Raw genomic sequence first — 21,560 nt, forward strand, 5'->3', positions numbered from 1 at the left:
CCTGGGGATCCATACTTGAGAGAACATCTCCACTGGTTTGTACTATAAACGCTGACTCATATAGCTAGATTACATTTTCATTTTCCCTTAATAGGGCATATTTTGCAACATATATATTTATCTTTTTCAGGATGGTCACTGGCATTCCTGCACAGCTGATATTGTTTCCTTTGATGAGTTTTTAGCTAGCTAGAAATTTTTGTTTTTCAGTTTCTTTTATTATACATTTTATTAACGCGTCTGGTGCAAAACAACAGGAAAGGAGATTGTGAGCTATGAAACTCCAAAACCTGTGGCTGGTATCCATAGATATGTGTTCATCTTATTTAAGCAGAGGCCGGGGAAGGCAAACTGTGAGGCAACCAGCTTCAAGAAGACTGTTTCAACACTAGAAGGTTTTCTGGAGACAATGGATTGGGCCTGCCAGTAGCAGCAGTGTACTTGAATGCACAGAGAGAAACTTCTGCAAGAAAAAGGTAATGATCAAGAGAGTAATGGGGTTTCCTTCATGGACAAAACAAAAGGTTTACTGTTTCCTGGTTTTAGGGTTTTGAATTGGCATGGCCACATTCATAGGGACGTACTGTACTATTGTCGTATGTTTAGCTAGGTTACTGTTTTCAAGTTTGCCTTTCTTGAGCACGTGAAAACATCGTAGGCCCGTCTACAATTGTTTTAAACCCATCTACGAGTGTCGAGTGATTCAAGTCTATCCATGAGCTGAGATAATAGTAACTTTCCTCACATCTACATGAATATTATAAATCTATTCTTGAGTTGAGTTGGATGAGTTAGGATGATATTCCTCATTTATACACAAGTGCTCCAAGTTATTTTATAAGTTAAAGATAAGTATTAGAATAATTACATGTTATTATATATCATGAGAATTATAAATTGATATATAATTAGTTTAATTTTAATAAAATATTATATTATATTAATCATGGTTTTAATTTGTTATTTATGATTAATATGTTAAATTGTGTTTTGATGCCGGGAACTTGATTATTTAAAATGTACAAATTACTATTTATTTAGGCATGAAATTAATAGCGAAAGAAATTATTATAGAATGAGTTTCCCTTCCTCCCTTCACCTGCTCCTTCTCTTCTTCTTCTTCTCAGCTTCTCCCATCTCTCTCTCTCTCTCTCTTCTTTACTTCTTCAAGTCTCTCCTGTCCCGGGCCAATCAAAGACAGAAGCATTGTTTAATAAGGCTAACAGATGCAGTGCAGTTAGTAACAAAAGGGAGGACGAACAAGGGACAAAAAGTCTTCTTCGATGACATACAGTTACAATCGATCTGTAAACCCCCCATGCAATTTTTACAACCCTCACCAAATATTTTAAAAATACATCATCGATAGGGCAGAGTCAAATTCCTTGTTTCCAATCCTAAATCCATTTACCATGTAGCCAGCCGAGAAAAACTGGAGGCAAACATGGATTTTGAAAATTCAGTGTTGGTATGACGAAATATCACAACCTTGCGCACACACCGGTGTCAGCAAAACATTCAATCCAAGACCATTCATCCAGCAAAACAAGTCATGCATTTATTTCTGAAGTGCACTGATGCTCTCTGCTGCAGCTCCTTCTCCCCCAAAACATACTCGAACAGCTTGTTTTCTCAAGCCTTGGTCCTTCCACTTTAACCTGCTCTACAGATGTTTGCGAACGGTGAGAGGATTCATCTTGTGATTCAGCCTCTTGGGTTTCAAGAGATGGGCATGGTTCATCATTGCAGGTACATAAAGGGATGGCAACAGAAGGAAATGGGCTGCAAGTGACTGGGCAGAGAAAATCAGAAGAAACTGAAGCCACTCGATTCTTTCGGACCTCTGGTAAACATGCTAGCGATTTCCCATCCATGTCATGAGGATGAAGCATGCATGGAGCACAGAGGCCAAGAGACAGAGGAAGCTTCATTTCCTTTGCCGAGGAACCAGGCAGTCTATCAAAAGAGACAATGCCATGCCTGCAAAGAGGACATGGGATGGAGCCAGTAGGGCCTACCATTTCGGATGAGATATTGCATGTTGAGCACAGGTAGAGTGCACATCTTACACAAAGCTCATGCCTGCACCCTAAATATGAGAAGAACTGCCGATCAATAACAAGAAATGAATGGCATACTGGACACACAATCAATTTCACCAAAGATTGCAAAGGTGATGGAGAACGTAAGTAGAAAGGTTCTCAAAATATTTCTAAAATTAAAGTGATAAATGAAGTTTTTTTCCAAGTTCAGATTTCTATCAAAGGGGCAATTTCAGAGAAACTAAAACTATGTGCACTTGTAGAAGGGAAAGAAATCCTATAATACTTTGGATGCCAACATGAAAAAGTGAAGCAGAAAGTTGATCTTCACAACTAAAGATGGACGGACAGACGAACGGATGCATGAAATCTTTTGCAGTTCTATAACTAAGGGAAAAACACAAGAAAACAATGCACTTGGCTTATGCAAAAAGAAGAACTGAGAACCTTCATGCAAGGATTTAAAGACACCACAGTCCTCAATCTTCACCAGTAGACAAATTTATATTGGTTGAAAGAGAGAACAAGGTTCTTGCTACCTAGATGCAGCAAATATAATAAGTCCTCAGAAAGACGCAGCAATTATAGATATGAATACATTGACATGACTCATAGATAATGGAGATACAAACCAGAACCAAAATAAATTGATATTGACAAATCAATCACATTCTTCATAGGCAGGCGATAAGCATTGGCATTGAACCTAATTTCTTTTCTCCCAGCCAAAAATATTATGTTGCTTAAATAGGTGCATCTTCGAAAGCTGTTGCATTTATATTGATGGAAGGAAAATAGATGCTTCCAGAAGAACCATGAGCATATAAATGTTCAAGGTAGCATTGCTAATAAAGAGGATCGAGGTCCAAGAGTTCAACACAAGGAAAACCTTGATAAATTCAAAGACAGAAAGAACAAACCTTCTGCGGCCACATTGCATGCTCTCTCCAGGCAAACAGCGCAAATATCAGGGTCATCAGAGGACCTTGTTGAGCATTGCAGCCCACTCTCTCTGCAAAGAATAGTTCAGAAAGCATCATATTCAGTGTTCATTAACCAAGGCTAACATTATTTAACTAAACACTGAAAAACTTTCAATATCATATCAAACTCCAGGGCATTGGTTCAATTCAAGGTTAACAAAAAAGTAACTGTAGTCGGCTTAGATTTTCTGGCTTGAGATCTAAAAAAATGTAACATCACACATGAGTCTCTTGCATGTGCAACAAGTTGACAAATGATTTCGTAATGAGCAAGGGAAACTCTTGACACAAGTTACGTCAGTCTTGATGCAATGATGTACAGATAATTCCATTACTAGGGTAGCCAACATGTGCTGATTCAGCCTTCAAGCAATCTTAACACGGGGAATGTTAGGATTTTTAATTACTATTTACATCTCTGCTAAGAGCTTATAAATTCTCCGGTTGTTCATTTTCCTCCTTTCCTGAAAGTAGTAATAGCACCAACTGATAGCAGGATATGGAACAAAACATCAAAGTAGAAACCTTCTCAAGTTTTGATCCTTCACAATTCACACATTGCCTCGACAAAGGGTTTATAGTTTGATTTAATTCTGTAAGCATCATTACACCAATTCATGCTATAAGATATCGCACAAAGAAAACATAATCAGTATCTAGCTTATACAGTATTCAGCAAGCATGAGACATTAACTGTTAGGTACTCGTATCCCAATAAACAGGTTCCATATTAGCCAGACTTGGTTGACAAGCTCATAGTGAACCAAGCTAGAGCAGCTTGTTCTTAACCGAGTTCATATCTCTTGCTCTTTGTTGCAGAATTAATAAAAGCATCAAACTTACTTTTCCTTAAACAATAAGCTGCCCAAGAAAGCAACAAAGGGCTGAAGACCAATATCCACTCTATCAGTTTAATATTAGAAACTAGGCTATTTTATTGGACTCAAATTTATTTCTGAAATTCCTATGATACCCAAATTTAGAAAATTATAAACATCAAGCGTTTGAGACTTTAGTTAGTGCTGTTGCAATGATATTTTTTAAACCATCACCTTCTTAGCATGGATGTATGCACACCTCTATATGAGCATGTGTGTGTGTGTGAGAGGGAGCATATATATTAAGTTGAAAAAGTACCTTGCTATGTTAAGTACACTCAAAAGAGGCAAGGCTAAGTAATTAGAGTGAGGAAATCTAGGTATTGTAGATTCAGAATTTGGTGCCAACAATGGTTCAAGCCAATGACGCCCCCACATCCTAGCAACATCAACAGGCAGCCACCTGAAGAAAACACAGGAGTTTCTATGTCAATTTTTCACAATAAATTCCAGAGCTGTTGCATCAATTAGTCATAACACAAAACAAACCCAAAGCAATTTACCCATTGCAATTCAATGTCGTCCGACTGGCACCTCTTGCAAGAAGGATCTGGAGAATTAGCAGCACTATCATCTAATGTTCATAAAGTGAAAGACAGGAAAGGCAAGCTTCTTCTTGTTGGATATTATTCTTACCTGACAGCATTTTAAATTGCCCCCACAGGCAGCATAATGCAAGGGGGTGCTTCCAGCCCCTGCACATCGACATAATTATATTTTCAGGGGTACAAATCACAAACAAAAGATTTGCAAACAAATTGTGAGGCATAGAGCAGAAAGGTAAACCTATCAAATCCATCGTTGTCCCATAATGAAATGTCTCTGATGATACATTTGCATGAATATCAAGTAGAAGCTGTACACAATCAAAATACCCATTCAATGCAACCATGTGAAGAGCAGTGATACCACCATCAGCCGCCTTATTTACAAACCTGGACAGCGCACTGCACAATAATATAACATAAGTCAAATACTTTTGTGGTATAAACCACTAAAAGAATAAATCTAATAGTAAGAGGGAAACATCAGACAACTATTTCCCACCAAAGTAATGACGCCAGAATCAATATGCCATCAAGGTGAAAATCTTTACAATCTGAATGAACATTACCTCTGGTCAAATCTGTTCTCACTAGAACCATCCCCAGTATCACCTTCTATCCGAGCATGCATAGCTTCAAAAGGGGCACTAGGAACAAAATCTGCTACAACTAATCTTATACATCTTGCATGCCCATTTACAGCTGCAAAGTGCAGAGCAGTCCTTCCATTAAGATAATCTGCCCTTGTAACCTATAAAGCCACAATTTTCAAAAAGACAGATCAACTAAAAAAAAGAAAATCAACAAAAGTTTCTCTTTTGAAACTGAATTTACTTACATTGCACCTAAACAATAAAAGTGTCTGCACAACTTCCCAGTGTCCATATCTACAAGCTTGCATCAATGCCGTCTTCAAAACAAAATCACAAAAAATATCACTAACTAGAGAGAAAAAAAAAAAATGAAACAGAACAGTTAATTTGTTTCAAATTAAAGAATTACACTTTTTATTAATCTGGTTTCAAAAACAAGCAACATTCAAATGAAATCAAAATCTGGGTTTCGTTCATCTCCACATAACTAATATTAACAGAAACAAAAATCCAAAATTCTAGAATCAAACTTAAAGTTCTAATGAAACAGAAATTTCAACTTTTATTTATTTACCCATCACTAACATACTGAACCAAAAAAAATCAAAATCAACACTTTCACCACAAGAACTTCAAATAAATACCCATTATCAAATTTGATCCAACAAATCATATGAACATCCTCTTACGTTTATATATCAAATCACTAACATACTTAACAAAAAAAAAATCAAAATCAAAACTTTCACCCAAGAACTTCAAGGAAAAAAAAAAACCATTATCAAATTTGATCCAACAAATCATATGAACATTCCAACACATTTATATATCAAACCCCCCCCCCCCCGCCCCAAAAAAAAATCACAATAAATAAAAGAACAACATTTTCTTTACCTGGCCACAGTAATTCCTGGAATTCACATCAGCTCCATTCTCTAACAACAACCCCACAATCTAGAACATTAAAATCAGACGCATTAACTAAAAGAAAAGAAAAATCCAAAAAGAAAAAAAGTTACCTTTTTTTCACCTTTTTACCTCATTGTGGCCTTTAGCAGCAGCAAAATGGAGAGGAGAATTAAGGCCACCAAAAGTTGAATATTTAGCTAGACAAGGATTACAATCCAATAACATCTTGGCTTCCACCAAATCTCCATCTCTTGCTGCTGAAACTAACCTCTCCCCTGAAGCTGAGCACCCAAATGAATTCCCCATTTTGACCACTCCCCTCCTTTCTCTCTCTCTCTCTCCCTCCCTCTCCGTCTGTCTCGGACAAAAAAAATTCAGACAACGACAATTTTTCTGATTTGTGTTTTTTGAGGCTTTGTTTATGTAGGTGGAAATTTGGTGATGTGGCTGTTTATATATATAGATCAAATATTAAATTATATAGATATTTTAAACCATATAACAATGAATATCAATAGATTTTTTTAAAAAAGGTTCCATCCATAGTCAATTTAGATAAGTATTCCATCACGATCAAGTCTAAATTTAAGTAGGATGAACCAGATTAATTTGACTGTTAAACTGGATTATAACAAGGTAATTTTTTTTATATTTTTATTAAAATCTAATATAATTTAAACCTTGAGTTATTAAATTACTCAAATTATGTATAAAGTTGCGCGGATTAAGTTTTAAAACAAAAGTGTTTATATATAGTTAATATTTATCTAAAATATTTTGCTAATGTCAATGTGCTTGACCAGTGTAATTTACTTGCTTACAGAAGATAGGATCCTTATTTGCTAATTGTCATGGTAAGAAAATTAACTGATATAGTAATAACAGTAGATAAGATTTTGTCAAAAGTGTAATTTTTATATATTTGGACTTCAGATCTTGGTGGAAATAAATTTGATATCTGTAATTCATTGATTTTTACCTTTCTGGTTGGCAAAATACTGATCCCCTTTTCTGTAAAATTTGAGAATGGCAATTAGAATATTAAATTAGGGTTTTTATGAACTAACTAGAACCAATATTTACAGTGTAATTGATTTTATCCAAATAAACCAGGTTTTGATAATATTTTTTTATTCCAAACTTGTGGGACAGAACGACAATAAAGTCAATTAAAAATGGGGTCAAAAGGAAATCAGAGAGCATACAATATATTGACAGGAAAGATCATACAGACCACATCAATCATGTAATCAAAGCCCTCTCGTGGGCCCTGAACAGCATTAACTGTGGAGATGACAATTTTAGGGATGTGTGTTTTTTTAATTATTTAAAAATATATTTATAATTGAAAATATAGGTGTGATAGCTTTTAAATATATTTTTTATTTGAAAATAAATTAAAAAAATATTTTATTATTTTTTTAAAAAATATTTTTGATATTAGTATATCAAAAATAAAAAATTAAAAAAATAAATAAAAAAATATTTTAAAAAAAAAAATATTTAAAATACAAAAATAAACATGGTTACCTCAAAATACATGTGAATTTAACTTAAATTTAAACAATACCAAACTAAGTTTATTGAACAAATAAGTTTTTTTATAGTTACTTTATTAAATTTAAAAAATAATAAATAAAATATAGATATTGTAAAATCTGATGTGATACTCAATCCAAACTTATCTAAAGACATGTATATTTATATTTTTAAAATCTAATATAATAAATACATACTCTAATATTAATATAATATACATACATATATATAGCATTTATAAAAACCATGCTTGAATCAGACGGCAATTAATGGTTGTTGATTGTAGATGAAGTGGAAGGCACCACATGAGATTACTTCGTACATAGGGATTTACGCAAAAATTATTAGGTTAAGTTTGGTGAGATGTGGGCCGTTTGATTGGAGATGGACTTGAGAGGGAGGTGATCTAATCCGGGAAATTTTGGAGACCAATTTCTAAAATTATTTTTTTTCCTCCTTTAATTTAGAATTTTAGATGGGAAGTGGAAACAATAGTAGAAAAAATGTTAATTCCTTGTCGAGTACTATTTTCTTCCTTTAATGATAAAGAAAAAACTGGCAAATTGCAAATATATATTTTTTCTAGATTATGTATAGTTAGCATGTTTGAAAAGGAAAAAAAACTAATACATAAATAACAGATATTGTAAATAAATTACAATTCATAAAATATTTTACAGCAGCTGAAAATATTTTATAATAAATAAACTAAAATTAAATATTAACTATAAATGTTTTTTTATCTAATATTTTTTTATAAAACTAATATTTTTGACAACTTTCATACATCAAGATTGAATCCATTTTTTTATCTGATTAAAAATAATTAATTCATGGTAAAACTGAAAAAAAAAATTGAAAATTTTATTTCTGACAACTATTGAAATCTTGAACCTTGATAATCACGAGGAAAGCATACCTCATTAATCATCTAAATGTGTAAAAAGAAAAAAAGGATTGTTAATAATGTGTTTAACAAAATTCATGGCCATGGAAATGAATGCTCTTCGGTGGTGGACCAAATCAAGGTTTTATGAGCATGCCCCTTCAAAGACTGATGGTGCTAACACGTGGCAGTTGATTTAATAATTGTTCATGATAGGAAGTCAGTAGTCTTGAATCTTGCTGATCTACCCCCAGATACTGGTATCTGTAGTTTTCCATGGTTACAGGTGGGAGAAGCAGCTAGGGTTACTCCAAGTGAAAACAGACGTGGATCATACGTTTGCATCAGTCACTTGATAAGGGCCTTTTCTTTCATTTATATCTGTTCAGGTTTCATGTCAAATATACCCACCAGACCTGCAAACTTGATTCAGTAAAAGTATGCTAGATTGAAAATTACCATAAAATTAGTCACATGTTACAAAAGATCCAAGCCAGAGTCCCAGACAGCGCCCACTTTAAGACATGCTGGACATCAGTCCAGCAGTAATTTCAGCATTGTACAAGGTTAGCAAAAGGGTGTTCGCTGTAGTCTGAGGATGAAGGAGGTCCATCTGTAAAGTTGCTCAAGCATAAACTGTCTGCCAAGTTATTCTACAGTGGATTCCAAACTGGATGCCAGAGATTGCTTATATCCTTGTTGCGGCATCATTTAGTTTTGTGAATTGTCAGCAGAATCTCAATAGCTGGCTATGCAAGAAACACAGGCTTGTATTTAGGCAAGTAAAAATTGAGATAGGTTTCAGATAACCATCCATGGAACCTTTACGAAGCAAAAATAATGTCAGGAAGAAGATACATTTGACTTGGTTAGAAGAAAGGCTCTCGCATCCATATGATGTAGCTGAAAACATGATGTTGCTCGTTGAATCCACTCCTTGATCGCATGATAAAAAGGAAATCTCAAATCATGGCAAGATATGAGTCAAACTAGTTCCGGGATTTCTGCAAGCAAGAAAGGGTATATTCAGTACTTTTTACAGAATTAACTTGTAAATTAAAAAAAAAAATAGTGCAGGGAGAGTGCTTGCTTGCATTCAGATACAAATGGGGAAAATGATTGAATATCTTCTATTTGTTTAATCATAGTGAATGGAAAAAATGCAAAGATCCAAATAAACATTAAGAAATGAATACAAAAGCTCATGCACTGATGGTTGATTTTTGCACAAGCACAACTGGACAATTTATATCACATATTGTCTATCCTTGGACTAGAAATGCATATGGAGTTCAAAGCCCTACGATTCAGACTATACTTCGAACATAAAAGAAAAAAACAAGAAGATACTAGCATTCGATTCCTGCTAAATCTTGGACTCCAGAAGTTGGTGACCGCCTACAAATCGACCAACATGGTGGAATCACAGGGTAGAAGATGGCAAGGAGCTGGAGATGATATGTAACAATTGGAATCTAAAACCAAGAATTGCTGGCTTGTGGGAAATGTTTAAGGGAACTTGTAACTACAAAAGTTTTTGGTATCTTATGGTATGTTGCATTTTAAATAATTAGAGTTCTTTATCTGATTTACTTTTCTTTCCTAAAATTTGAGGACTGCAGTTTTTTGGAGAGTTTGATAGGATCCCAACATCTACAGACACTTGCATATGCATACGAGCACTATAAACATGAATATATCCACATACATATCACATGTTAGTCTTCCTAAAATCTGAAACAGTTCAATGATTTCTAAGTAACCTGATCTCAACCAAATTAAATGTTAATTTCTTTGGTGGGGAGGGTTTCTTAATCAGCTAACTACAAAGGAAATTCTGCTTTGTTCACAAGGAGGCAAAACAGAAGGGAAGCCGAAGACCTATCACACCAAATCTGAGAATTTCCATAAAACTATCACATGGTACAAGACAGTTACAATGTACAATTAAATCACATCATATAGGTAGGAATGCAAATGGTATGTAGGAAAATACGTTCATAAAGCAAACAACTAATTTGAATTGAGACAGTTAAAATCAGTTGTTATATTACTGTGATATATTAGTCAAGCTGTAATGTCAGTATAGAAACCTTAATTCTGAAGTCAGGGCATGAAATCACCATGATCCTGGATGACACAGGCAATTTGAACACTTCCTCTTGCATAAAATGTCCTCTAAGTTAATTACTTGTTGAGGCTGGGGCCAGGGGCACTAATTTGGATACCAGAGTGGCCATGCATACATAAAATTGATTGCTCATGGAGGCACTGTTAGTGAGCTGTCATCAGAATCTCAGTCGCTGGCTACACTGCAAACATGAGCAAGAAAGTAAAAAAAAAACTGAGGTAGCCTTTAGCTAACCCATCCAACGCTCCTTCATCAATGGAAAACCATGCCACCAAGAACAAAGCTGCCTATCACGTCCTTCTAAATAAAACTGAAAACTTGGCAATGCTTGTTGAGCTCATCTCCTCGCAAGGAGTCAACTAGCTCAATGAATTGTGCAAGCAAGAAGGGCTGTTAAAATCACGAGAATTTTGGGGGGGGAAAACCCAGCAATATTATGAAAGAAGAAGAGGAGTGCATTGAGATACAATTGAGCAAAAAAAAAAAAGAAAGCATTGTTAGACCACATGATTAATTTTAAGCACAGCCAGTGGCAAAACTGCAAAGAGACAAGATAAACACTGGAAATGGATGCAAAAGCTCACAGATTGATGATTAGTACCTGCCAAGCACAGCTGGGCAATTGCTACCAAATATTAGCTGTCGTTAGATTGGAATGCTTAGGAGTTCAAAGCCCATTTTCTGACAGTACTTGGAATATTTCGGGTCCCGGAAATTGGTGAGAGGTGACAGCCATCCTACTGTGACCACTGTGGTGGAATCAGAAACCATCATGCAAGACAATATAATAGAATTACTCCAGGTCATTTGAAATATATTTTGATCATGTTCAACTTTGAATATAGATAGGCACTAAGGCATGATAGCTCATTATTAACACACATTTTCCATGTCTGACAAGTGCTACAATCTGACAAATTTTTCAATTTATAAGCAAGCAACACTCTACAACAATTCAAGGAAAGAAGAATATGCCAAACATTTGATCAAATATGCATCTGGATATGCAAAGGCCAGATAATTTAATAAAAAATCAGCGGAAGCCTTTACAGTTTATCAAGCACAGTGAATTTTACTGTAACTTCAGTTCACAAAAAGGATCACATTCCAATGAAACAACACAGAAGCCACTTGAAAAACCAATAGTATTCCCGCAAATACAAGTCCTCCTCAATGACCCCAATTCCATTTAATTCGTTTCTTCTAACATCTCGGATGCGTAATTGTTGATGCTTGCCAACTGAGAGCCTCCTTATACCACCAATGTTATGTAGCCAACCAGTTAGTTGAGCCTCCTCTGCCTTTTCAATGTCATCAACATTGCCCTCCTCATCTGTCGAATCAGAACCAACATCACAACTCAAGTCTAAGTTCAAACCATCCTCCCTCTCCCCGTCTTTCCCATTCTCTCCTAAAATGCTCCATCTCATCGTCTTCTCTGTTCCTCGTATATCTAACCAACCCCCTATCCACATATGCTTTCCTTGAACTCAACACCACCAACTCACCCAACTTCCTCCTCGCCAAGTACATATCATTGGGCTCAACTAACTCCCCTTTCCTATACGCCTCTCTAAGAAAAACCGTATGAAGCTTGCTATGATTCCCTCTAGTTGAAACATAAAAAATCCCCTGATGCTGAAGCAAGAAGTCCTTCAACTTCTTAGGTAAATTCATAGCCATCCTAAAATGCACAATCCCTCCATCGTAGTCTTCTCCTCCACCGTCAACGACAACAATTCATGAGTACTCGCCACCACCATCTTCTCCATTCTCTTCTGAGTCTCAACTGACCTCAAATGATAACCTGAAATACCCTCATACGGTGACCAGTAAGGAACCCTTTGCCATTTCCACACCGCAATCCTATAATACTTCCCTATCTTAAACCCGGTTGGAAAATTCACCATAAACTTAAACCTCACATCCTCAGCATCCATTCCTTTCTCTCTATACTCTAGCTCCCTAACTTTCTCTATTGCGCAAGCCACCAATCTAGGGCCTCTGTCAACCACTTCAATGTACTTATTCCTAGTCTCAATAGCATCAACCAATCTTAAAAACTGCGGATACTTCAAAACAACAGAATGCTCAAAATCATCAGGCAAACCAAACTCATACCTTGCAATCCTGACATGTTCCAACCGCAACCGGCCCGAATTAGACATCATTATCAACTTCCTCAACCTGGTAACAGCTTCAGGAATTTGAGCCAAAAGGGCCTCCTTTCTTGCACAATCTGACTGAATGCTTTACGCGTTAAACGACAATACAGCACACCTTGAACTGGATGGTCATATAACTCAAAAACATGAGGAAATTTGAGGATAAAAGCACCAGCTTCAACGTGTTTAAACCTCAACCTGCCAGCGAGATTGTCAAGACGTGAAATGGGAAGTGTTTGGTTGTGCTGAGAAAGTATTAAAGATTGAAACTTTTAAGACTTTTCTTCTTTTCTTGTCTTTTTTCGATTTCCATGTAATTGTCAAATCCATGGTCACGAACCCATTGTTATTTTTTGGGAATTGAAGTCGATTGAGACATAGGTTTGGTGTGTTTAAGGTTGTAGAGCGTGGATTCAAGAGTTTTGAGGGTTTTGTGTTTAGAGATTAAGAGATTGACAGCAATGAAGATTAGCATTTCTATGTTTTGATTTTTAGGGTTTTAGCAGAGACTGATTGAGAGAGGAAAGGACAGACTATTGGAGTGGAGGAGAGTTAGGGAAGAATTCAAGAAATGATTGAGTGGGGGTAAATGGAAAGCTGTTAAAGTAATGAGGGGTGATTATGAATTGTTGGAAAACTTGGAGGTGGTAAGTGAAATTCGTTTACTGTGTGTAATTACAATTTACAAGTTGTTGATGACTTGATGTGAAAAATGGAGGGTCTAGTTGTGATTTTGTATCGAAGCTTTGGCCTTTAAGGTTATTGAAATTTTGAAACTTGTAATGGATTGATTTCTCACAAGGATGCTCTTTGACCTTTTCAGACCTTAGTTTTAAAACCCGGGAGTTGAAAAAAATAAAAATTAAATTAAAATAACGCTATTTTAATAATAATAAAAAATTAAAGATCTTTTGCCACAATATCTTCGAGGTTAATCCGTTGATTAATATACTCTAGTTCCTTTTTAATCACTACGGTTTTTACACCAGAAAGGATACACAAAACACAAGAGAGTGAGATCAGGTGTCAAGCAAGAATTCAGGCTAACCTTAGCAGAAAACTTTGAAGCAAAATGTAAGTTAAAACACCAGATTGCCTAAGAGCTTGAACTGTTTTCATAACACCAAAGGTTAAAGAACTAGCAGTCTCCAATGTCTATATTGTTTTTCTGTATACGAGAGGACAAAACAAAAACATTTGCTAAGGCTAACTGAGTCAATACCCGAACCACAAGACCATGGTATGTCGCCGAGTTAGAACTAGCTCAGCATGGGCAGTAACATCCTGAGTCATCCTACACACATCACCTCCATGCTGTTTGTTCTTGACTTGAAACCCTACTTGTGCAGAGGTTGCCACTTCAAGCTCCCTCTATTTCATGTCCATTCTATCTGTTTTGCCTTCCTAATACTTTGTATACTTGTATGTCCGAAAAGAAAAGGAAAAGGAGATGTACTAGTTAGTTAAGAAGCCACCATTAGTTGAAGGCTGTTCTGATCCTCTGCATTGTGCAGGAGATGAGATTATGAATCGTCTCGACTGACTCGACTGTAAGTATGGCTGAAGGAAGGTTGCTCGCCAAAATTTGGAACCCGACAGTCAAAAACGATCCACATCCATTGTTGCTATCGCTATCTCTTTTGACTGGATTCCCATCGCTGTTGCTGGGCTCACCATTACTAAATGAATTAGCTGGAAGAATCACAAACCCTGATGGCAGGAGAGCCACATAGGTAGAGTCTCCACCAGACGTCACTACACTCATCGATTGTAAGTCGACTGGTGCATACACTACTAGCGAACCTGAGACATCATTCCAGGTTTCTTGTAATATTAACATGTTCTTCACACCCGCATCAGCATCAACAGCCTGAAGGTTGCAAGAAACAGAAATTATACAATTAAACACTTGGTAAAAGAAACAAAAATGTTGAAAGTTGGTTATGGCCACTCACAGTTGAGCGCAGGAGAGAGACACGGTTCCATTGTCCCTGTCCCTTGGGGATTTGGATCATCTCCTGCAACGTTCCACCATTGGATAAAATGTCCCAATGGCTCCTTGATTGTTCATCCCTCAAGAAGTCAAATAACCTTTGTCGTGAAACTGGCAGCCAAACAGAAGTCGCAGCACTCAACACAATACCATCTGGTTCACCAGGTTCATCAATACTCTTTCGGGTCAAAATCCTCACGTCTTCACTCACATTTCCAGCCACAAGGTTGCCCCAATTGTGCAAAGAAGAAGCACAAACCCCAGAACAGAAGTTATCCACCATTCGTCGTGCTAGCTTTAACATGCTTTTCTTACCTCCCAGATTTATCACTGTATCATGATAGCATCACAACTCAAAAGACTTAATTAATTCGAGAAAATAGACAAATAAAGAAAGGATTGAGCAGATTCCCGGACCTGCCTGATCTTCACCCAAAATGCTAGGAGACATAATCATTGCCATGCCCTCGTAATACCGTTGAAGGGCAGCGAGCCACCTCTGTGCACCAAAGCCCCTGCCAGAACGAAGTATGGGTCGGTAGAGTTGATGGACTGCACTCTCATCATATTCGGAATGTTCCACCCATGTAACCTGCATTTTACTATCAGTCAGCATTTTGGAACATATAAGCACCTGCATATTCCGAGCATCTATCAACAGTAGTACACCTCTATTTAGCAAGCAATCAAACTTTGGTACGTTTGCTGGGTTCCATTCACCTCAAATAAAAACAATTCCACGAAGACGTTTCTATATATGAGCACAGTTTAAAATGTTTCAGTACTTGTTTTTATTATTAATAATTAGTAAACCATGAAGCCTGTAAAATTCTGATGCTACTGAGTTATTCTTAATTGATCAAAGTTCTGGCGATGTTAAACACTTAACTCTTCCATTAATGGTGAGAATAATAATGAAATGGTGAATACATAGAAAAATAGACTTATAACCAATGGTTAGAGCAGACTAATAAAGTAACATATATCATGCAGTTCCATACCACGTCGAAAGGAAGTCTATGGAAAGGACAAGAAAGGCTCCAAATTCAAGGCACAGTATTGAAAATGAGGAGAGAGCATTATTGCACATAATATAAAATACTATCCTTCTTAGAACTTGAAAATAAGATTTCACGAGGTTTTTCAATTACATATATAGGAAGGTAATTGTGATTCTATCATAATACAGTCGTAGCAGGTCATTACTTGGAATCAGAAGATTAAAGTATAATCATTGGACCCGGATCATGTTACCTCACGGACAGCAAGAGTAAACAGCTGAAGAACAGAAGAGAGATAGGAATAAAAACATCAAATGAAGGAGGTGTACAGCAAAGATTGGAAACCACAAGGCTTTACCTGGATAGAAAGATTGTGAATGCACTGAATCCAAGACCAAGGAATCAAAAACATGTGTGCGCGCGGGCATGCGTGTCAAATGCAAGTGATATCGTCGTCTTAGAAAGTAGCAATGGGCTAATTAAGTGCATGCAGTAAGCAGATTTCGCTTTGGAATTGGAGGGTTTAATTAATTTATTTAAATCAAAGAAGAAACTTTAGTTAAATGATAAATATCAAAGCTCAGGTTTTCAAGTAAATTAATAATATATTTCATTACAGCAAGGAGAGAAACTTTGGTGCACAACCATAATGAATAAAGAAACCACAAGTATATATAATTAGTACAACAAACGAAGAATTAATCTATACAAGTCATCACCTTAGAGCAACCATTGTTCATATCTTGTATAATGCAGCCAGAAGGAAGCCTCTTGCAGGTTACAGGGGCTTGTGCATTTAGATTTTCCTGGTTTGCATCAATGGAAACATCAACTACAGCCCACACACCCTCCGTGAGATGCTTGCATAACCGAAGGAACTTCACTTGACGCACAGGGACAAAAGGCGAAATCAATTGAAACTCGGCATTTATCTGGAAAAGAAAAACACTCATAAACGCCAGCTAATTCACTGCAAAAGACTATAGAACATGTAGGATAACGACATACCATTTGCAAAGCTCCACTTTTTGTTCCACCCATGCCACTTGATATGATATCAGTGGTGGCAGCTCTAGCAATCAAGCTGGGAAACATCTCCACCCATCCATTCTGTATATGGAAGAGCAGTTAAACTACCATGCATGTACAAAACTAGAAGCATTTCACCATTTCTAGTTGAATAAATGAAGCATATTAAGATTGAATTTGCAGCTTTCTCAGCACCATCCTTTCAGATAAAGGGATTCAGCAGCCGTGAGATCATAAACAAAAAAATGTAAACAATCTCACCAAACTATTCTAATCTTGACAAAGTGCTTCAAAAATTATAGTTACATTGTCTTTGACACAAAAATACACTAAGAAAAATGAAATACAGTAGTCAAATCCAATAACGAGCTCATGCTTAAGAGAAAAATAATTGAAAAATTCATAACAGCACAAAGAGTTAGGTAGCATACCACGTCCATCAATTTCTCAACTAGAGCCAAGATGTTGACGAGTACTACACCACTCTCCCGTGTAGCCTCGGTAACAAAATTGCTGGGTTTCTTGCCAAGGCGAGGAAAAGTCCTCATATACTCCTCATGGTTCAGGACCTCCTTCCCTCCATCTAAGCTTTTGATCCAAACGGGACTTTCAATCTGAGTCATCTTTATCAATTCATCCATAGCAGCAAGTGCAAGATCTACAAATATTGATCTATCATGAGGTACTTCTTCGACAGCATTGCCTGTTGGTTTCATCGGAGGCATCCTAATCCCTCCATTATTATCAAGCCCCGTTGGCAACATGTTGTCTGTATGGCCTAAATTGCCATATCCATTTATCCCAACTGCAAGGTCCAACTTGGAGTTTGAGCTAAACGGAGGGATAGGATTGGCTGAGGATGTGAGGGGTCTGCCTAAAAACTTATTGGTTAAGGCACAAACACGACCTAATTCATCCATCAATCGAGCATTTTCGATCCTTAACTGCCGTTGCTCATAAGACACCGGACCGGGCACCACAGGACCACCACAATTGTTGCAAATTGGATCGCTCATGTTTTGTTTCAACAACTCATTCTCAAGTCGGAGTTTATCATTTTCTTGCTTGAGGATTACATTCTCGTGCCTTTCCAATTGGGTCTGAAGTCCAAAATGACCGAAATCAAGATTTTCAAAAGGGAAAATACAAGGAAGCAAATTAAAAAGGTACAAACAAGTCTATCAATTTACCTTCATTTGAGTTCTCCTGTTTTGAAACCAAAACTTGATTTGCTTGCTTTCCAAGCCAAGCGTCCTGCTAAGCTCTGATCTTTGTTTCTCATCAGGATGAGGACACTCCTTGAAGAAACTATTAACATCAAAAACAAATAGAACCAAAGCTCTTTTAGGAAAAAAAATCTTTCAATCCAAGATAAGTAAACACAATACATAGATCTCTTAGCATAAAAGAAATAGCCAAAGGAAGAACTCATACGATTCAAGCTCTTGTATTTGATTAGCAGTGTGTCTGTTGTACTTCTTCCTAGGCCTTTGATCGTCTCCAACATCCTGATCTTCACCAGATGCTCCTTCAATGTTATCACTACCGGACCTGCTCTCATAACCATCATCCTTGATCCTCCCTGCCAAACAAGGATCAAAATGTTCCCCAAACAGACCCATATCACCACGACCATCCATCTTAATTTTCTGCAAAAATTCCCACGGACAAACAAGGGTCATAAATTATCTAATTCCAAGCACCACCAGTAGGCATGGTGTTGTTACAGTGCACTGCAACCATATCTGTCACAAACCTTGAAACCCCTTGACTACCCTTAAAACTATTAGCTCCAACAAACCCCCAAAACTCATCAAAATAGAAAACAAAAAGGAACCCCCCCCCCCCCAACTTCTTTTTATCTTAAATAATCACGCGCAGTTTCTCTTGAAAAGGTAGCTATCACTTTCACAGAGGTAGGCTTCGATTTTGTCTAGCAAGTTTTGACCTTTCCAGCACTTGCTTGAAGTTTGAACTAGAATAAAAAACCACGCTCATATTCTTAAGATAGAAACAAGAAAACCTATTTCTTTGTCAACGCTTAATAACGGATGACTCATCTCTCTCTCTCTCTCTCTCTCTCTCTCTCTCTCTCTCTGAATTGGCCTGTGGAGTGATAATAAGATAAAAGGTACAAACAGAAACAAAAACCAATCTTTTCTTGATGTGTACACTGTTCACATCTCATCAAATTGAAAATCTTTGCAACAAGAGAAGATTGCCTTTAATATTTCCATGCACACATACAAGAAACATAGCATGCGGACCAAGTGATTGTCGTTGTTGAAAAAGACTAACCCAGAAAGGTGAAGAACTAGAAAGGTTGAATTATATTACAAAAAAAAAAAAAAAAAACAACAAAAAGTTCACCCTTTTTTAATAAATAAATTATCTCATAGGCTCACACTCTTTTTTGTTAAAAAAAAGCAAAAACAAAAACAATCCCAGTTGACCTCTCTTCTTCTCCTTCAATTTTCGTGACATGGAAAACAGTTAAACACGTAAAAGGGTAGCTGAATGTTAAAGAAAACACCAAAAAAAAAAAAAAAACTTTCTTCGACATTAACGAAAACAGCCTATTGATAAAATAAAACTATCAAATCCTTTCTTCTCCCTCCCTCTCTGAATCAACACATAAGAGAAAGGTAAAAGACAAAACGAAATAGTCAAGTATGTGACCGAGACAAGAAAAAATGCTACATGAAAGCAAAATATATATATATATATATATATATATATAGAGAGAGAGAGAGAGAGAGAGGAAGTATAAAATTAGCCTCACTAAGGTCTTTTTAATTTTCTGATAGTTGTTCATGATCTTTCCTAGCTACATGTGTGTACCGATCAACAAAAAAAACTAAGAGTAACCTGAGGAAATATAAAAGTTAAAAACTATGTGACAATACAAGAATAAATAAATAAATAAATAGAAGACATGAAGCAAAAATTCACTTACATTTTCTTCTTTCTCTATTTTTTTTTTTCTTCAAATGGCCTCTTTCCTTTCACAAAAGATTTTCTTTCTTATTATTTCTAAAGAAGGACACAAAAAAGAGAAACTACGTAAAAGAACTGAAGAAGAGAGGAAGAATGCTCTTGTTGTATTTGTAGGGCAATGAAAAAGGTCAATTGGTGGGTCCCTTTGTCTATTTTTATCAGGGCAAACTTAAAAAGGTCCCAACTTCTAGGAGTAATTTAAATTAAGTCTCCAACTTGTTTTTTTCTTGATTGTATCCTTAACATATCAATTAATTCTCATTTAAATCCTTCAAGTAGTTTAATTAAGTTAATAGAATGGTTGAGTAATTAAGTAGTTTTTATTTAATCCATTAAAAACATATAGATCTACTAAGATATTCAACATAATAAAAATTAGGAAGAAGAAAGGGTTTTGTTTCTATATATAATTTAATATAGCGAGTGAGTCTCACATTATTAAAACTAATAATAGCCAATAATTAATTTTATCTTACAGGATAAAATTCATTTTATATTCATGGGATTACTTAATAGTTTTAGAAATAAAAGTGAAAGGGGTCTGATTGAGAATTCCAAGATATATTAAGGACCTGGTTGAGGTGAAAATAGATTGATGACCTATCTGGACTATCCTCACAAGTTAGGGACTTTTGAGACGTTTTCCCTTTTTATTACATGGCACGCTATTTCGTGATATCCGCCCCTTAATATTCCACGCGTGTTTGCTAGCGCGTGTAAAGCAAGTTAATGCTGTCATGCCTTGGTAGGTTTTGTTTCAGCGAGCTTGAGATTTAAGTGTAGGGTTTGCAACAGCTTATGGTTGGCTAGTAGGAAGATGAGACTTGAAAATAATGGTTAGAGAATTTAAAGGGTGGTTTGGGAAAGTGGATTTTGATAATAACTTGCATTCGGTCAGTGTCAAAATAAAAGGGATGGATACAAAAGAAATAAAAAATATGTTTAATGTTTAATTCAAAAGAGAGATGTAAAACCCTAATTAATATATATATATATATATGGAAAACCATGAAATTTTAGTATAAGAATATGAAAAATTACCTTTTCTTATTATGTATTTCAGCCAAGAGAATAGGAAAATTTTTTCTCAACCTGTGAAAATGCATGTGAAATTGTGTAATATGAAATGTATATTGCTAAATGGATGATATTTAAGAACAAGTAAATTATTTTATTGAATAACAACGAAATGGTTATATTAATATTATGATTGAGAATTTTTGAGAGAAGATTGTTAAATTATAGATAAAAATTGTGGTGGTTAAGTTTAGTTTGTTAAATTGAAGGTAGAATACTATAAAAAATTAAGTAAATGATTTCGGATTGAGAATAAAATAATGATTTCAATATGGTGTTTAATGTTTCTTTATATATATATATATATATATATATATATCTTATAAGATGATGATAAATTGAAAATCTTGTTGATATAAGAGAAATTGATGGAGTATGACAGCGGGTAGGAGGAATTAGTTATAATTAGATTGCAGGTAAGTATTTGACAACGGGTAGGAGGAATCAGTTATTCCACATCTCAATTTAAGTTAAGTTATAATGTTCTTGTTGTACATGTTATTTATTTCAATAGCATGATTGTGGAATAGAAAAGGAAAAATGAATGAAATGAAAAGAGTTAAATTAAAAAATTTATAGAGTTATTGGCATATAAGAGGGGTTGTTAATTTTATTAGCATCTGTGAGGGATTACCAGAGTTATAGGCATTCACGTGAAATTGTCAAAGTGATAGGCATCCCGTGAGGGATTGTTAGAGATATTAGCATATGTGAAGAATTGTCGGAGATACAGGCTTCCAGTGGGATTGCTATAATTGGGGCTTCCATCTCGGGTGGTCAACAATATAAAAT

At 35.8% G+C, this 21,560-nt stretch overlaps 2 protein-coding genes and 1 pseudogene across 4 annotated transcripts; all 3 read right to left on the minus strand.

Moving 5' to 3' along the window:
• Positions 1-1,257: 1,257 nt before the first annotated feature.
• LOC118060526 (E3 ubiquitin-protein ligase XBAT33) lies at positions 1,258-6,383 on the minus strand. Of its 2 annotated transcripts, none has more exons than XM_035073754.2 (10): positions 6,080-6,383; positions 5,936-5,995; positions 5,287-5,358; positions 5,018-5,199; positions 4,690-4,850; positions 4,540-4,598; positions 4,407-4,453; positions 4,163-4,306; positions 2,963-3,054; positions 1,258-2,089 (listed from the first exon to the last, which is right to left on the minus strand). In XM_035073754.2, exons 1-10 carry the CDS (start codon positions 6,254-6,256, stop codon positions 1,551-1,553), a joined length of 1,533 nt encoding a protein of 510 aa, XP_034929645.1. In that variant the 5' UTR covers positions 6,257-6,383; the 3' UTR covers positions 1,258-1,550. The 2 variants fall into 2 exon arrangements, with proteins under 2 accessions (XP_034929645.1, XP_034929646.1); XM_035073755.2 differs by having other exon boundaries at positions 6,072-6,212.
• Positions 6,384-8,803: 2,420 nt separating this feature from the next.
• Positions 8,804-13,439, minus strand: LOC118060525 (protein ROOT PRIMORDIUM DEFECTIVE 1-like; annotated as a pseudogene).
• Positions 13,440-13,746: 307 nt separating this feature from the next.
• LOC118060524 (homeobox-leucine zipper protein ANTHOCYANINLESS 2) lies at positions 13,747-19,767 on the minus strand. 2 transcript variants are annotated; one of them, XM_035073753.2, is made up of 9 exons: positions 19,651-19,767; positions 18,129-18,343; positions 17,885-18,002; positions 17,126-17,794; positions 16,674-16,775; positions 16,385-16,597; positions 15,082-15,256; positions 14,627-14,994; positions 13,747-14,541 (listed from the first exon to the last, which is right to left on the minus strand). In XM_035073753.2, the coding sequence occupies exons 2-9, from the start codon at positions 18,332-18,334 to the stop codon at positions 14,149-14,151; spliced, it is 2,244 nt and encodes a 747-aa protein (XP_034929644.1). In that variant the 5' UTR covers positions 18,335-18,343; positions 19,651-19,767; the 3' UTR covers positions 13,747-14,148. The 2 variants fall into 2 exon arrangements, with proteins under 2 accessions (XP_034929644.1, XP_034929643.1); XM_035073752.2 differs by lacking the exon at positions 19,651-19,767 and having other exon boundaries at positions 18,129-18,516.
• Between the last annotated feature and the right edge of the window lie 1,793 nt (positions 19,768-21,560).

Source organism: Populus alba, chromosome 12 (assembly GCF_005239225.2).
Source record: "Populus alba chromosome 12, ASM523922v2, whole genome shotgun sequence".
In the NCBI taxonomy this organism is placed as follows: domain Eukaryota; kingdom Viridiplantae; phylum Streptophyta; class Magnoliopsida; order Malpighiales; family Salicaceae; genus Populus; species Populus alba.

Bases quoted from the DNA above. Each gene is read 5' to 3' on its own strand.
- LOC118060526 (XM_035073754.2), bottom strand. From the start codon at position 6,256: ATGGGGAATTCATTTGGGTGCTCAGCTTCAGGGGAGAGGTTAGTTTCA. The intron at 5,359-5,935 runs GTAAAGAAAATG...TTTGTTTTGAAG, and splicing joins CCAGGAATTACTGTGGCCAG to ACGGCATTGATGCAAGCTTG. The intron at 4,851-5,017 runs GTAATGTTCATT...ATTATTGTGCAG, and splicing joins GAGAACAGATTTGACCAGAG to TGCGCTGTCCAGGTTTGTAA.
- LOC118060524 (XM_035073752.2), bottom strand. From the start codon at position 18,376: ATGACCCTTGTTTGTCCGTGGGAATTTTTGCAGAAAATTAAGATGGAT. The intron at 18,003-18,128 runs GTATGAGTTCTT...TGATGTTAATAG, and splicing joins CAAATACAAGAGCTTGAATC to TTTCTTCAAGGAGTGTCCTC. The intron at 17,795-17,884 runs GTAAATTGATAG...TTTGGACTTCAG, and splicing joins ACAGGAGAACTCAAATGAAG to ACCCAATTGGAAAGGCACGA.